General features: G+C 47.2%; 1 protein-coding gene across 5 annotated transcripts; it reads left to right on the top strand.

The window, feature by feature from the left end:
- Positions 1-1,849: 1,849 nt before the first annotated feature.
- Positions 1,850-10,685, top strand: ECSCR (endothelial cell surface expressed chemotaxis and apoptosis regulator). Of its 5 annotated transcripts, XM_066341686.1 has the most exons (10): positions 1,850-2,179; positions 5,984-6,028; positions 6,340-6,387; positions 6,545-6,604; positions 7,086-7,223; positions 8,284-8,397; positions 8,776-8,874; positions 9,069-9,105; positions 10,080-10,176; positions 10,344-10,685. In XM_066341686.1, exons 1-10 carry the CDS (start codon positions 2,119-2,121, stop codon positions 10,350-10,352), a joined length of 708 nt encoding a protein of 235 aa, XP_066197783.1. In that variant the 5' UTR covers positions 1,850-2,118; the 3' UTR covers positions 10,353-10,685. The 5 variants fall into 5 exon arrangements, with proteins under 5 accessions (XP_066197783.1, XP_066197784.1, XP_066197787.1 ...); XM_066341687.1 differs by lacking the exon at positions 5,984-6,028; XM_066341688.1 differs by lacking the exon at positions 6,545-6,604 and having other exon boundaries at positions 1,927-2,179.
- Positions 10,686-15,113: the final 4,428 nt, after the last annotated feature.

Below are 15,113 nucleotides of genomic sequence, written 5' to 3'. Positions count from 1 at the left end.
CATTTATGATGCTTCAAAATAAAATATTTATTAAAAAATAAGGGACAAAGGACACCAATCATAAAATGATTATACTGTATTTCCCCATGTATAAGACGCACATATTTTCGAAAAATTTGGGGTCTTAAAACTGGGTGCGTCTTATACTGTGGTTGCAGATTTTTTTACTTGCATTTCCCGCTTTTTCACGCTTGTCTTTGTGTTTATTGTTTAATGATGAATAAAACTTGAGTTCAGGCCCTGGCCAGTTGGCTCAGCGGTAGAGCGTCAGCCTGGTGTGCAGATGTCCAGGGTTAGATTCTTGGTCCGGCACACAGGAAAAGCGCCCATCTGCTTCTCCACCCTTTCCCCTCTCCTCTCTCTCTCTCTCTCTCCTCCCCTCCTGCAGCCAAGGTTCCACTGAAGCAAAGTTGGCCTGGGCGCTGAGGATGGCTCTGTGGCCTCTGCCTCAGATGCTAGAATGGCTCCTGTGGCAACAGAGCGACGCCCCAGAGGGATGGAGTATGCCCCCTGGTGGGCATGCTGGGTGGATCCCAGTTGGGTGCATGCAGGAGTCTGTCTGACTGCCTCCCCACTTCTCACTTAGGAAAAATATCAAACTCTCCCCCCACCACCACAATTAAAACAACAACAAAAAAAACGAGTTCAATAACTTTATGTAATACATTTTTTCCCCGAATTTTGGACCCCAAAATTAAGATGCGTCTTATACATGGGGAAATATGGTACGTATGCATATTATCACAGGATAGAAGGAAATCCACAACAATGATAATCATAGTAAAGAGGATGGTGTGTAACATTTCTCTGCTCTAAATCTTTTAAGTTTAGTTTAACAAATATGTGCTGAGGACCTGTATGTCAGGCACTGTGTCAGGTCCTAAGGATACTGAAAAAAGTGACAATGCATCCACTGGCTGGATGCTAAGGACAAGGATGCTGCTGGAGCACAGGGAAGACCTGACTCCAAAGTGAGAGGAGGGCGTCCGAGGGAAGGATGCTTGGAATGTGGGCCTCTTGTTTTTCTCTTAATAATAACAATGATGAGCCTGACCTGCAGTGGATAAAGCCTCAACCTGGAATGCTGAGGTCGCTGGTTCGAAACCCTAGGCTTGCTCAGTCAAGGCACATATGGGAAGCAACTACTATGAGTTGATGCTTCCTGTTTCTCCTCCTCTTTCTCTCTCTCTTTCTGCCCTCTATCTAAAAATAAATAAATAAATAAATAAATAAATAAAAATAACAATGATGAGCCTGACCAGGCAGTGGCGCAGTGGATAGAGCATCAGACTGGGTTGCAGAGGACCCAGGTTCGAGACCCCGAGGTCGCCAGCTTGAGCGTGAGCTCATCTGGTTTGAGCAAAAACAGCTCACCAGCTTGGACCCAAGGTAGCTGGCTTGAGCAAGGGGTTACTCAGTCTGCTGTAGCCCCCTGGTCAGGGCACATATGAGAAAGCAATCAATGAACAACTAAGGTATCGCAACGAAAAACTGATGATTGATGCTTCTCATCTCTCTCCGTTCCTGTCTGTCTGTCCCTATCTATCCCTCTCTCTGAGTCTCTCTCTGTTCCTGTTAAAAAAAATAATAATAATAACAATGATGAAAAACATTGGGAGTCCTTTATGCACTGGCAGCCCCGAGGAGGGAGAGGAATGTGGAGAATTCTGTTGACAGAGCATGGGCGGCTGGTGGGCTGAGCTTTAAGGCTCAATCAGTCTGAAGTCAGCATGGGGAGGGACTGGAGCTACACTGCAGGGAAACCTCTAGGTGGTGCGTGGAGGGACCAGAGGGAGAGGGGCTGGGGCACGGTGTGTGTGGGTTGCTACCACTTGTCTTTGAGCACAGGCCCTGGAGAGGGCCAGAGTGCGGGAGACCGGAGTCCCTGAGCACTGCAGCCCAGGGCGCAGTCGCTGATGTTTCAGCCTTACATCCTCATCTGGGCTGTCAGGCTGAGCAGGGCCCCTGGAGTTCGTCCCAATCTGTTTCCTTCTATTCTTTGACAGGAAGCTCCTGGTCAGCCCCCAGCCCCTCCCTACCCCAGCACTCCCTCTCTCTTCTCCACTATGGACAGAGCCTCCACAGAGCGGCTGCCTGCCCACCACAGACCCAGCTGACATGGGGACTGTTAGAGCGACGCAGCTGTGCTGGCTGATCCTCGGCTTCCTCCTACTCCAAGGTAAGAGGCACTTGCCACGTCTTTCAGCAGCTCTCCTCCCCAGGCTGGCAGTCCCGGGCCTGTCCCTCCTACAGGACACACACCACACGTCCAGCTCTCCATCTAGGGCTATGTTCAAGGGAAATTCCAGAACCTTTTGTGAAAGGGATCAGTTGGATTGGGAGGTAGTCATACCAGACAAGGGTCAAGTAGCATAAGGTTAAACCTTTTTGTGGGAAAATTTCCAGGATTTCCAGGAGGCCCCCATAAAGGCTGGTCTCCTGAAATGTGGGGTCTTAGTGTGACTTAGAGTGACTGTCTTAGTGTGAGATTGAGGCCCTAAAGCTCCTTCTTGGGTATTCTAGCACAAAACTGTCTGCACCTTGGGCTTTACAGGTGATATACTGTCCTCTTTCATATAGGGAGTAACAACCTGGGAATTCCAAATACTGACTTTAAGCTTAAATCATATCAAGAGGCATTCAAGTTAGACACAAAGACCTATCTGCCCAAGAGGATGTGCTCAACATCCTCACCAGGGGCCTCGATGAGATGATCTTCAGAGGAGGTGACTTGAGCACACCTCTCAGGGCAGCCTCTGTTAGCTGATGAGCGGAGAAGAAGCTCATAAGGGGTCCTCTAATTAGGGAGCAGTTGCTGGGAACCATGAGAGATCCAGGAGATTCTGACTCACAGGGCAGCAACTTCCCTTCGGTCATTCCTTCCCCACCCCCACCTCACCTTCCATAAGTCCTCTGTGGAAGAGTCGTGACCCTGTGCTCAAAGCAGCAGAAGAGAGTACAAGAGTGGTGGTGGGGGGGGTGCCCTTTCCTGGTGGTGGGTGAGAAGGCCCAAGTACCAGAAGATTCTGCCTCCTGGAGAGGTCAGACATTTCTTTTGTTGTTTTTTTAATAAACTTTTGATTGGTTGATTTTAGAGAGAAAGAAAGGGAGAGAGAAACAATGACTTGTTGTTCCACTTATTTATGAATTCATTGGTTGATTCTTGTATGGGCTCTGATTGGGGACTGAAGCCACAACCTTGGCATATCAGGATGATGCTTTAACCAGCTGAGCCACCCAGCCAGGGTGATCAAACATTTCTTTAAAAGTCTATGGATTGGCCCTGGCCGGTTGGCTCAGCGGTAGAGCGTCGGCCTAGCGTGTGGAGGACCCGGGTTCGATTCCCGGCCAGGGCACACAGGAGAAGCGCCCATTTGCTTCTCCACCCCTCCGCCGCACCTTCCTCTCTGTCTCTCTCTTCCCCTCCCGCAGCCAAGGCTCCATTGGAGCAAAGATGGCCCGGGCGCTGGGGATGGCTCCTTGGCCTCTGCCCCAGGCGCTAGAGTGGCTCTGGTCGCAACATGGCGACGCCCAGGATGGGCAGAGCATCGCCCCCTGGTGGGCAGAGCATCACCCCTGGTGGGCGTGCCGGGTGGATCCCGGTCGGGCGCATGCGGGAGTCTGTCTGACTGTCTCTCCCTGTTTCCAGCTTCAGAAAATAGCAACAACAACAACAAAAAAAAGTCTATGGATTGAAAGTAGAACTCAGGTCAACCAGCACCCACCCCACCTTCCCAGAGGACAGTCACATATTTGATCTGGGGCTGGGGGACTAGGCTATTGTAGAAACTGCAGAAACGGCAGTGGCAGCGGAGATTAAAAGGCGAGACTCATGAGGTGGCATTTTCATAGGCTCAGGCTTCTCTGAGCTTCCCTTCCCAACCTCTTATCCAATATCTCAGAGCACTTACTCCTTCATTTAGGTGTCTCCCCAAATGAAGGACTCCCTTTGAGGACAGTCAGGCCCACAAAGAGACTTGACTGTGGATATACCAGTCAGGGTAGAGCAGACTTGAAACTTGCAGGATTTGAGAGAATGGGGCAACATTAAGAGTGGCTCACATTTATTGAGCATGGACTACATTTTGTGCACTGTGTTAAGTACTTTATATGCATTTTTTTTACCCTCACAACCACTTATGAGGTATTAAAATCACTTGCATTTTTACAAAGAGAAAACTAAAGCCCAGGTCAGTAAGTAACAGAGTCAGCACTTGAACTCAAGCCTCTCAGACCCCAAAATCCATGATTTTAACTACTACGGTATGCTGCTGAGGAAAACAGGATGGTGGTGGTGGTGGTGCTGGAGGGGGAGGAGAGAGAGGCTGGACGGAAATGAAGCAGGTGGGGATTAGGGAGGGGAGACAGGAAAATAAGAAATCCCAGTGGCCAGTGTTCTTTGGTTGTCTGGGTGTCAGGGTCAGAGGCACCCTGGCCTATAAACACAGATGCTCCCTAAGTCCCTCCTCCATTCATGGAGGAGCCTCCTGGTGACAAAAAGTTCCAGTAGAAGGAGGGGGCAGGAAACAAAAAGCAGCTAATGGGACTTGGAGCTTATGACTTCGGAACTCCTTCCCAGAGACTAGTTCTGTTTGCAGATAAATGAGAAAAGGCAGGCACTGTGCCCTCCCGCTAAAAACTGAAGTGTAACCTTATAGAGCTTATACGGTACCTCAGACACCCTTCATCAACTGACAGGTGTTTTCAGGACATGCCTTGGATTAGAAGGGTCATTCCCCAGCTGGAAAATGTTCTCTCTATCTTGGGGCACCTACAATATTCAACTCTCCCCTTGACCACCCCCCATCACCAGCCCCCCACCCAATGAGGGAATAAAGTGATAAGAGACAGTGACCTGGAAAAACACAGCACAGGTTTGGGAAAGCTTAGGATTGGAAACAATTAATTCCACACTATCCGAGTGATAGCCCTGTGGAGGAAGGCAGTGGCTAAGGCAAACAAACAGAGCAGCAGGCTGCCACAGGCTGGGCGGGCTCCTGGCCCCCAGCCGCCTCTGTTCACCCAGGCCCTAGCCTGGGGCTTCCCTGATGATGAGGGGCCGAGGGAACAGGAGGGCCAGGCCAGCGGCTGCAGTCCCAGTGCCAGTGGAGAAACGGGAACCCAGCTGGGCGGCTCCACTTCCCCACGTTTTCCTTCCACATTGTTCACAGGTTTCAAGAATGATTTCATTGTGGAATATGAGCAAACACAACCTGACCTTTAAGGTCCCACAGACACAGGGGACACATATATGGGAACACAGACACATCTGCATAGAGGCTGGCAAGTATACACATGTACTTATAAAACAATTTAATGGGAGCTTCTCAATAGTAACCTCTTCCCTGGGTTTGGCCAACAACAACCATTTCTGAGAAGCCTCTGCCTGTGAGAGTAAGTTGATTACTCTTTCTAGAGCCTCCCTGCATCTTATACTATATACCTTAGAACTTGCTTCCTGTATAGGCCCCTACCTCCAGCTGGAGGAGGGTAGAGAGGTAGCCCAGACACCAACCCCAATCCCTAACTCATCTTATTCATCACATCCATCCCCTTCCCTTGGGGCAGGACTAACATGACAACGTTCACAGGGGGAAATGGATGGTTCAATCATAGCATAGTATCAACATTAGTCTAGAGACCTGAAGTCCTTGTCTAGACTTAGTAGGTCACTGGTCCTCTATCCTTGGACATATCACTAGTTTAAAATAGCCTTCCCTAACATTGTGTCAAATTGGTATAAAACCAATGTGGGACTGAAGAGACAGGAAAGGACTCTGAGACACTGAATCATGAGGTGGTGGGCGATGGTGCTATTCAGTTGCAGTCTCAGAGGAAGCCAGCTTCGGAAGCTGGAGCCACATCCTTTAGACCTCTGGCAGAATGGGAGGCTTGGAAAGCCAATAGACTCAGTTTTTCTGGGGGCTCTGTGTTGGGCAGGAGATCCACAAAGCTAGTCTACGCATTTTGCTTTCTCTTGCAGGCCACAATTCCCAGCCCACGACAATGCAGCCCTCTAACCCTCAGGGTAAGACCAAACACAAAGGGCCTCCTCCAGCATTTAGGTCTGGGAGCTTAGTAAGGGGGAGAGAAGCTGTAGGTCCTGTTATGCACAGATTTAGGGGAGCGACCAGAGCTCTCAGGACCTTCAAGGCTGAGCGCATCTAGGCACATTTTTCAGCTTGGCCCAGTCTAACCTGCCTTGAAAGAGAAGAAAAATGAATGGTTGTGGGTCAGGGATGGGGTAGGAAAAAAGACTAAAAAAAACAGTTACAGAGAAGAAAGGCAGACAGAACAATAGGAGGCAACAGATCCTCAGCCTCAGATGTTCTGTTTCAGGAGCTGTCAGTTTAAGTCTGATCACAGAGACAACTTCTTCCAACACGGGTGAGTGTGGTTGCCAAGGGACCAATCCCTGCCCCCACCCAGTACCCTGCCCATCCCTTCAGACTTGGTTGTAGCCCAAGAGTTCTTATGGGTCAGAAGTGTGGTGTTAATCAAATCTGCCCCACCTCCAACTCCCCCTCTGCCTATGTCCTTGCAGGAGACAGCCCTTCCTCAGATCCCAACAACCCAAGCCCTCTGTCCAGGAGGAGTACCCCAGGTACCCCACTCAGAATTCAAATTCCATCCAGGGAGGGCCCAATGAAGAAGCAGACGCAGTTTCTGCTCTAAAGGAGAACCAGACTAGTGAGGGAACAGACAAGTAAACAAGACCTTACGCTGACAATTACAAAGTGGGGTGAGAGGGTTGTTATCGGCATAAGCAGAAGGTGCTTTTGGAGCCCAAAGAAATGTCAGCCACTTTCAACTTGGGGGCCAGGGAAGACATCCCAGGGTGAGCCAGCTCCAAAGCTGAGGCCCAAGAAGGAGTTAACCTAACAAAGACTGCGGAGTGAAGAGTGGGGTGGTAGGGTATATTCCAGGCAGAGGGAACTGTACAGGTAAAGACCCAGAGGTGAAAGAGAGGATGGCTCCTTGAATTGAAAGCAAGAATGAAAAGAACGATTTTGGACCAAAGAGCCCTCCCTTGTACAAGCTGGTTGAAGCCCGAAGCAGGTTCACACATGGTTCCTAATCCACAGCAACTACAGAGAAGGCCTCACAGGTCTCCAGAGCAGCCAGTAAACCCGTGACACCAAGGCCAAGCACTATGGATGATCACTCCCAGTCCTTGCTGGGGCTGACTCAGTCCCAGACACAGCAGTACACATCAGGACTTGGTAAGTATCTGCGGCTGGCAGTGAAATATGTTGTCACATCAGGCTGGGTTCCTTCTTCTTCTCTTCTAGGGACCTAGGTATGGCTCTATAATGAGGGGTCGCAATGCCAGGGTCCACATCAGTGGCACCCTGGTCTGGAGAGAATGAGATAGGATTGGTGGGGAGTACAGACAGGGACTTGGGCCTGGTCACAATGAAGGTAGAAGGAGTCTGGACTCGGGATTGATAAAGGAACAGAGAGGGAAAAGGAGGGTTAGGAGAACCCAAAATAATGGGAAGGAAGACAGAAAAGGTTGGGAAAGGGTTACATGCTTCTCAGGGCAGATTGGTCTTCACCCAGCAGCACAGGAAAAAAGTTGGGTGGGGGTGGATACCCTCCACCTTGGCCTGCTGGCCATGGCTTGGGCACAGGTATCCCAAGCAGCAGCAGCAGCAGCAGCGTCACACAAAGAGCACCCTGACCCATTCTCTCATCCTACCCCTTGGCTCTGAGATTTTTATACACCTAGACTTATTTAGGAGGGGGTTGAGGACAAGGAAATGAACAACAGTCAGGCCTGCACTGCTGTGAGTTCAAGATGGGTGACCATACCACTTTTTAAGAAGGCCAGAAACTTGCGCTCTTTAACTGGCAGGCTGGCTTGTTAGATCAGTGCCTGGGGACAAACATCCAGTGCCCTTTTTTCCTCCCTCTTCCATCCTTGGCAAAACACAGGTTCTACCTTGCCTAGCCTATCTCCCTATCTCTGCAGCAGAAGCCCCTTTCCTCTTAGCTCCAGGGAGGTGGTGGGAAGAGCATAATGAGGGAAGCATCCTGAACTTTCTGGAGTCCTCTGGAACTAGTAACACAAACACCAGCAATCTAGTCACGTGATCCCACAACACCCAGTTCTGACCTCCATCCTCATGCAACCTGGTCAGAAGGCCAGGGAGGATGTCCTTTTTGTAGGACTGAGCTCTCTCTGCAGTCCTTTACCTGGAGGAAGTGGGAGGGGAGCTAGCTCTCTCTGGTAGGCTGAGTAAGTCCTTCACTGATGTACCCATTACCACTCCATTTTAGATACCTCTCAAAATGTTACTCTCAAATCAGCCACCATGAGCCCAAGGACAAGAGAAGTCTTCACCATTCTGCCAAGCCCTACGTCAGAGACAGTGCTCACTGTGGCTGCATTTGGTGAGAGGGAGGAGAAAGTGGGGGGGGGACCCCCCCAATTGACTTGGACTCTGGGTCCAGGAACACAAGTTCAAATCTCACCCATGTGTGCTAGGAGGGACTAGCTGACAAAAAAGGCTCTGGTGAGAAAAAGCCTCCACTGACTCTAGTCAGATCTCCTGGGCTCTGCTGGGTTCTTAAGGGAGGATGGAGACGGGCTATGGAGCTCACTCTGGCCAGGGCAGCAGGCTGAGAGCTCATTCATTCAGCAGAGAAGGGGAATTTACTTTGCTCTGAAGCCTGTCTACACAGCACTTAACTGGGAAGAGAATCTGAACCCGTTTATGCCTTTTGTCCCCTCATCCGCCTCCCCTTTATCCCATCCTTTTCCCTGCTCAGGTGTTATCAGCTTCATTGTCATCCTGGTGGTTGTGGTAATCGTCCTGGTCAGTGTGGTCAGCCTAAGGTTTAAATGTCGGAAAAACAAGGAATCTGAAGGTATGTGCCTGACCCTCAGGGCCTCCCTTGGCCCCTCTTCACTGAGGGATCCAGAGTTAGATTTGGGGGCTAAGGACTAGAATGGCACATCAGCTCCATTAGATGAAATAGGGGGTCTACTTGGGTGGACACTGAGGGCAGGTTGGGTTTCTGAGTAACATGTGACCCCCAACTGTGCCTTTGGATTTTTACAGATCCCCAGAAACCCGGGAGTACGGGGCTATCCGAAAGGTATGACTGTCAGAGGGACTGTCAGAGGTGTAAGTCGGAATCATCTATCTGTCCTCTCAGTCTCCCTTCCAAGAGGGAACCAACACTCCCTGCCTCTACACACACACACACACACACACACAGGAGTGCACACCCCAGAGCTGGGGGGCGGGGGCAGGACAGGGGCGGACATGAAAGGAAGCAATCAGGTGGCAGGAGATGGACTAAGAACTCTTCAGTCTCAGAGCTAAGTGCCTATAACCTTCATGAAAAGTGTAGGGACTCAGATTCTAACATACCCCTAAAACATGAAGAGACTTATTTAAGGATCCACTTATTGAATACCTTGTATGTACCAAACCCTGCAGTAGATATTTGGTAATATTATCTGAAAATCTTAGATCAATTTTCAAAGCAGAAATTACTCCATTTTATACATTTAAGAATTGAGACTTAAGAGAGGTCATAACTTGGTCAAGATCACACAGCAGGAGGAAGTATAAAAAAGATTTCACACAAGCAGTAGGAAGTATGACAAATATTTAAATATAAGCCTTTTTATTTTAAGAGAGAGAGGAAGGGGGAGAGAGAGGAGAGAGAAAGAGTGAGAAGCATGAACTCATAGTTGCTTCACTTTAGTCGTCTACTGATTGCTTCTCATACATGCCTTAATGAGGTGGTGCAGAGGGGCTCAAACTGAGCCAGTTACCCCTTGCTCAAGCCAGCGACCTTGGGATCATATTGATGATACTTCACTCAAGGCAGTGACCCTGCACTCAAGCTGGCGAGCCCTTGCTCCAGCTGGCAACCTCAGGGTTTCAAACTGGGAACCATTGACCGATCAGGCAAATACAAGTCTTCAAAATACACTCACTTCATTATGGTCCACCACCAAAACAGAGGACTAAGTTTCAACAATTACCACAGAGTTCCTTGATCCCCACATTGCCTCCCACTCCTCCTATCCATAACCCACGTTCCCTTCCTACCCCTAGCTGCTCCACAGTCAATGGAGAGAAAAACAGCATCACCCTCATCTCCATGAAGAATATCAACATGAATAGCAGCAAAGGATGCCGCTCAGCAGAGAAGGTGCATTTTTCCTGGTTCCTTCCTCCCTTCACCCTCCTCTTCCTTCCATTAGTCTCTTGTTCCTTAACCAGCAAGGAGTTACTTTTCAAAGACCCAGGCTCTTCTCTCTTGCCTATTTCCCCACTCCCAAGAAGTTCATCCTTCCTCATGAAGTATTTATTTTGCAGGTTCTTTAAAAGCAACGTTGGATCTCTCTGAGTCTGAGGATGAGGCAGTTGCCCTGGGACTCTAAGGAGGAAGGCGATGGGCTCAGCAGAGGCAATAAACCACATGTGAATTATTTTATCGTTTCACATCTACTCCAAGATCTAAAGGATACTAACATTTCTCCAGATCTGGGAGCAAGCTAATATGAGACTCTTCCATATGGACAGCCACACTAGCAACATGGCCAGCTCCTCCCAACTTCTCAAAGGCATAGGAAGGAGAAGTTGAAGGCGCAAAAGCAAGGAGAAGACAAAGTGGATTGGTCCTTTCTACTGGGCATTAAAATTATTTTCTGGCCTGCAGTCTCATTTCTTTTAAGGTCTATGCTCCATGCACGTTTCTCAACAGAACATTCTAGCAGCTGAGGCCTTCTTTTCCAGGCAAGGCATGTATACAAGTTTCTGCCCTGTGGGGAGCTCTCTGAGAGACCTGGGAGGTAGAGAGAACTTTTTGTCGGTCTGCCTCAGTCCATCTCATTTATCAAGTAGGGATGAGGTGACTGACTAACCTAACCACTCAAATAGAGGGGAGAGAAAAGGAGCTGCCACCAGTAAAGAAATATTAAATCTGGAGGTGAGAACACGGGAGGCACAATGCATTCTGAGTAGGAAACTTCAGTGGTGAGAGCTGAATACTATAAGGAGAATGTGCTCAGCCTGCCCCAGGGTAACATGCCTCCCTGGGGCTCTAGCTGTGGGATTAACACTGGGAAGGTGTGCAGCAAAGACAGATCTTTGACTTTATAAAGCAAAAACCCACCCACTTTACCCCATACAGCTTTATCTTTGTGTCCTAAAAATAAAGGATCACAAATAATGTAAAGTCATTTAAAGAAGAAGAAAAGAAAGCAGTTATATGTTTTCTTAGTAATCTGTTTTTGAAAAGAAATCTTGAGGAGAGTCAACGGTAGAGTCATCTTTGTATGTCTGCATGCCATTTAACTTTATAAGCATCTGCTAGTCGGCAGTTTAGAACAAGGGAGAAAACAGATCACCCATTCTGAAGCCACAATATGCTATTTTCTTCTGGATTTAGACTCTGCAAGGTGATATGAGAGAGAAAGCCTAGAACAAAAGCTTTACTTTCTCTGTCTCATTGAAACAATTCAAATGGATTAAAGAAATCTAGTGGATTCTAAAATTCTCTCAGGCAGGGCCTGTATGCTCATGTCTGTAGCTCTTATGTGGGACATTCTGCCCAGAATATCAGTGGTCATGAACACTGGCTCTTTAGTGCAGAAACTATAGTCACAAGGCTGGGCTCTGCCAGACTCACAGCTTGATTTTGGCAAAACTACCCCCCACATCTCTGAGCCTGTTTTCTTTTAAAGTGAGGTGACTGGACTACTTGCCTTTACTGACTTTTCTGGTTCTTATATTCTAAAGTTTTAAAAACTTTGGATTTAGGAAAAGATTAATCTTTTGAGTAGATATTGCTCTGGGTGGGAGCCAGAAACAAGTCTTAGATGATTCTGGGTAAGTGGGGTTTTTTTTGTTTTTTGTTTTTGTTTTTTTAATTGATTTTAGAGAGAAAGAGGATGGGGGGGGAGGGGTAAGAGATAAAGAGAGAGAGGATGGGGGGGAGGGGTAAGAGATAAAGAGAGAGAGACATCGACCTGTTGTTTTACCTATCCATGCATTCATTGGTTGATTCCTACACATACCCTGACCGGGGATTGAACCCACAAACGTGGCTCATTGGGACAATGCTCCAACCAACTGAGCTACCCATCCAGAGCTGGGCAAGTCTTTTACATTCTCTATACTACCATATTCCCCCATGTATAAGATGCACCTTAACTTTGGGGCCTGAAATTTGAAAAAAAAATGTATTATATAAAATTATTGAACTCAAGTTTTATTCATCATAAAATTCATACAGTTCCTCATCACTGTCAAAACTCACATCCAGCCTGACCTGTGGTGGCGCAGTGGATAAAGCGTCGACCTGGAAATGCTGAGGTCGCCGGTTCGAAACCCTGGGCTTGCCTGGTCAAGGCACATATGGGAGTTGATGCTTCCAGCTCCTCCCCCTTCTCTCTCTCTGTCTCTCCTCTCTCTCTCCCTCTCTGTCTCTCCCTCTCCTCTCTAAAATGAATAAATAAATAAAAAAATTTAAAAAAACACACAAAAACTCACATCCATTAGCTTGTCCTCATCTGTGTCTGATAACGAATCACTGTCTTCATATTTGTATATATTGCCTCACCCTCAGATCCATCTGTGGCATTTGAAATGCCACAGTCACTGTATAAGATGCACCCAGTTTTTATTTTTATTTTTTTAACTTTTTTTATTTTTTTTTTTTATTTGACAGAGACAGAGAGAGACTCAGAGATAGGGGTAGATAGGGACAGATAGACAGGAAGAGAGAGAGAGATGAGAAGCATCAATTCTTCATTGCGGCACTTTAGTTATTCATTGATTGCTTTCTCATATAGGCCCTGACCCAGGGGCTACAGCAGACTGAGCAACTCCTTGATCAAGCCAGTGACCTTGGGCTCAAGCTGGTGCACTTTGCTCAAGTCAGATGAACCCGCGCTTCAGCTGGAGACCGCGGGGTTTTGAACCTGGGTACACCCATCCCAGGCCGACGTTCTATCCACTGCGCCACCGCCTGGTCAGGTGCACCCAGTTTTTAGACCCCAAATTTTTTTGAAAAACGGTGTGCCTTATACATGGGAAAATACAGTAGATTTCCCTGTGTATTCATGTATATAAATGGAAGAATGACCCCTACCTGGACCGGTCTACCTCATAGGTTACTTAGTAGGTAAAATGGAATGGTAAATGTGAAAATATTTGGGAAGTAAAAGTACTAATTGACAATTGTAGCAGAAAACGTGGAGTCTCACTGCCTAGATCCCTTACTTCTGAATTATGGCAGTTGTTCCTCCACTGCTTGAAGTGTTGGCTGCTAAAGGCTCATAGCTGGTTGATGACTGGTTGATAGGGGTGGGTGTGGGGATGAATACCTGAACCTCTTGCCTCAATTTCTCCCTCTGCCCCAATCCTGCTTCCTTATGCCTCATAGATGTTGCTCCCAGAAGTACTTACCAATAAACCGTTGGCATGCAAATCTCAATGTCTCTGAGTCTATTTCGTAGAGTCCCCAATTTATGACAGCAATACTACAGCATTTCTGAAAAATAATTCAGATGTATTTTGAGCCACACTGCAAAAAGCACATGACTTCCTAGCCACCTCCAGTACAAAAATCCATCATTGGGATAGAACTCTCCAGGTGACATAACAATGTCTGGAAGTACTGGGTTCTGTTTCAATTATTATTCTGACTGCCAAGGGCACTTAGTTCATCTGCTTAACATAATGGACTAATTAGGTCAAGGACATGGGTTTCACTCTAGGTAACTTAGTTGATGTCTCCATTATAAGGCCACAAACTTCCCCGACTCTGGACAATGTTCTGCAAATATGAGCTGTTAGTCATAAGGTATTTATACGTGAGGAGAGGGGGTAAACTGGTATTAATATGAGGTTGGAAGGTTTTTACCCTGAAACTGACACTGAAGTGCATTAGCTATGCTGATTTTCCAGTTGCTAAATAACTATCCTTTCTGAAGGGGTTGAGGATGAATTCACTTAATGCTGAATTCTGCTCCCTAGCAAACTACATGAGAGGGGGTTCTATGGAGGAACCTATTATTTATGCAAAAACAAGACCCCACCTCTGATAGGAAATCTAAGTGCAGCCTTCTGTAGCCCCTTAAGCTTCCCTGTGACCATATCTCTTCCTTGATGTCTCTAGACAACAGGATGGTGGCCATTTATAAGATGGCTTCCTCCCTGTTCTAACACAGGACTACACGGTCCCAAAGTAGGAACAGATGGTGGGGGTAGGTTGGTTACTATGGAATGTCTTTCTTTCATTTGTCCCCCCATCCTATGGGAGAATAGCCAATAAACCAGCTCAGGTATACAGTCCCAGTCAGACAGAGGGATCATTTACTCAGTATCTTTCTTCCAGGCCTGGATGGGGCAGCATCTCAACCATATAAGTCATAAGGCAAACCTCAGTATCACCAGCAAAAATTCACTACAGTACAACAACCATTTCTAGAAGTAAAAAAAACACAGCAGACCCCATAGGCCTAGTTCCTGTACAGAATTTCCCAAGCCAGGCTAGTACTACTTAATTCCATTTGAATCTGCTGGAAAACATTGTGTGTCTCTGCTCAGCAGTCACCCCCTGGATTCATGGATGTACTTTTTCACTTTTTTGAATTTCTTTCTATACCTACCGTCTTATCTTTGTAAAATGCCATAGAGACCCCAACTTCCCTTTCCGTTTCCTTCCCAGTTGCTCTCACTCTTCCTACTGTTACTTTCTCCTGACACAGCCCTCCTGAACCCTTTGAACCACATCTTCCTCTTTTACCAAACACAGAGACTGAGTTTGACAGTGGAAATTATTTTGAGTGATTGGTATGCTTAAACAAAAACTGGCACAGAATTGTTCTAAATGTTGTGATTTGAAGTTCTAAGTTAGTCCTAGTCTTTGAGTCATAGAAAAATTCACCCAGGCATGGCCAGGTAACTCAATAGGTTAGAGCAGTGGTAGTCAACCTGGTCCCTACTGCCCACTAGTGGGCATTCCAGCTTTCATGGTGGGCGGTAGTGGAGCAACCAAAGTATAAATAAAAAGATAGATTTAACTATAGTAAGTTGTTTTATAAAGATTTATTCTGCCAAACTTAGCAAAAATCCGAC

Source organism: Saccopteryx leptura, chromosome 6 (assembly GCF_036850995.1).
Source record: "Saccopteryx leptura isolate mSacLep1 chromosome 6, mSacLep1_pri_phased_curated, whole genome shotgun sequence".
NCBI lineage: Eukaryota > Metazoa > Chordata > Mammalia > Chiroptera > Emballonuridae > Saccopteryx > Saccopteryx leptura.
This window is presented reverse-complemented; position numbering and strand designations above follow the sequence as displayed.

What these genes read in the sequence shown, in the direction of transcription:
- ECSCR (XM_066341686.1), top strand. Translation starts at nt 2,119, where the DNA reads ATGGGGACTGTTAGAGCGACGCAGCTGTGCTGGCTGATCCTCGGCTTC. An exon ending in GCAGTACACATCAGGACTTG is followed by an intron (nt 7,224 to 8,283) that starts GTAAGTATCTGC and finishes ACTCCATTTTAG; the next exon opens with ATACCTCTCAAAATGTTACT. An exon ending in AGTACGGGGCTATCCGAAAG is followed by an intron (nt 9,106 to 10,079) that starts GTATGACTGTCA and finishes TCCTACCCCTAG; the next exon opens with CTGCTCCACAGTCAATGGAG.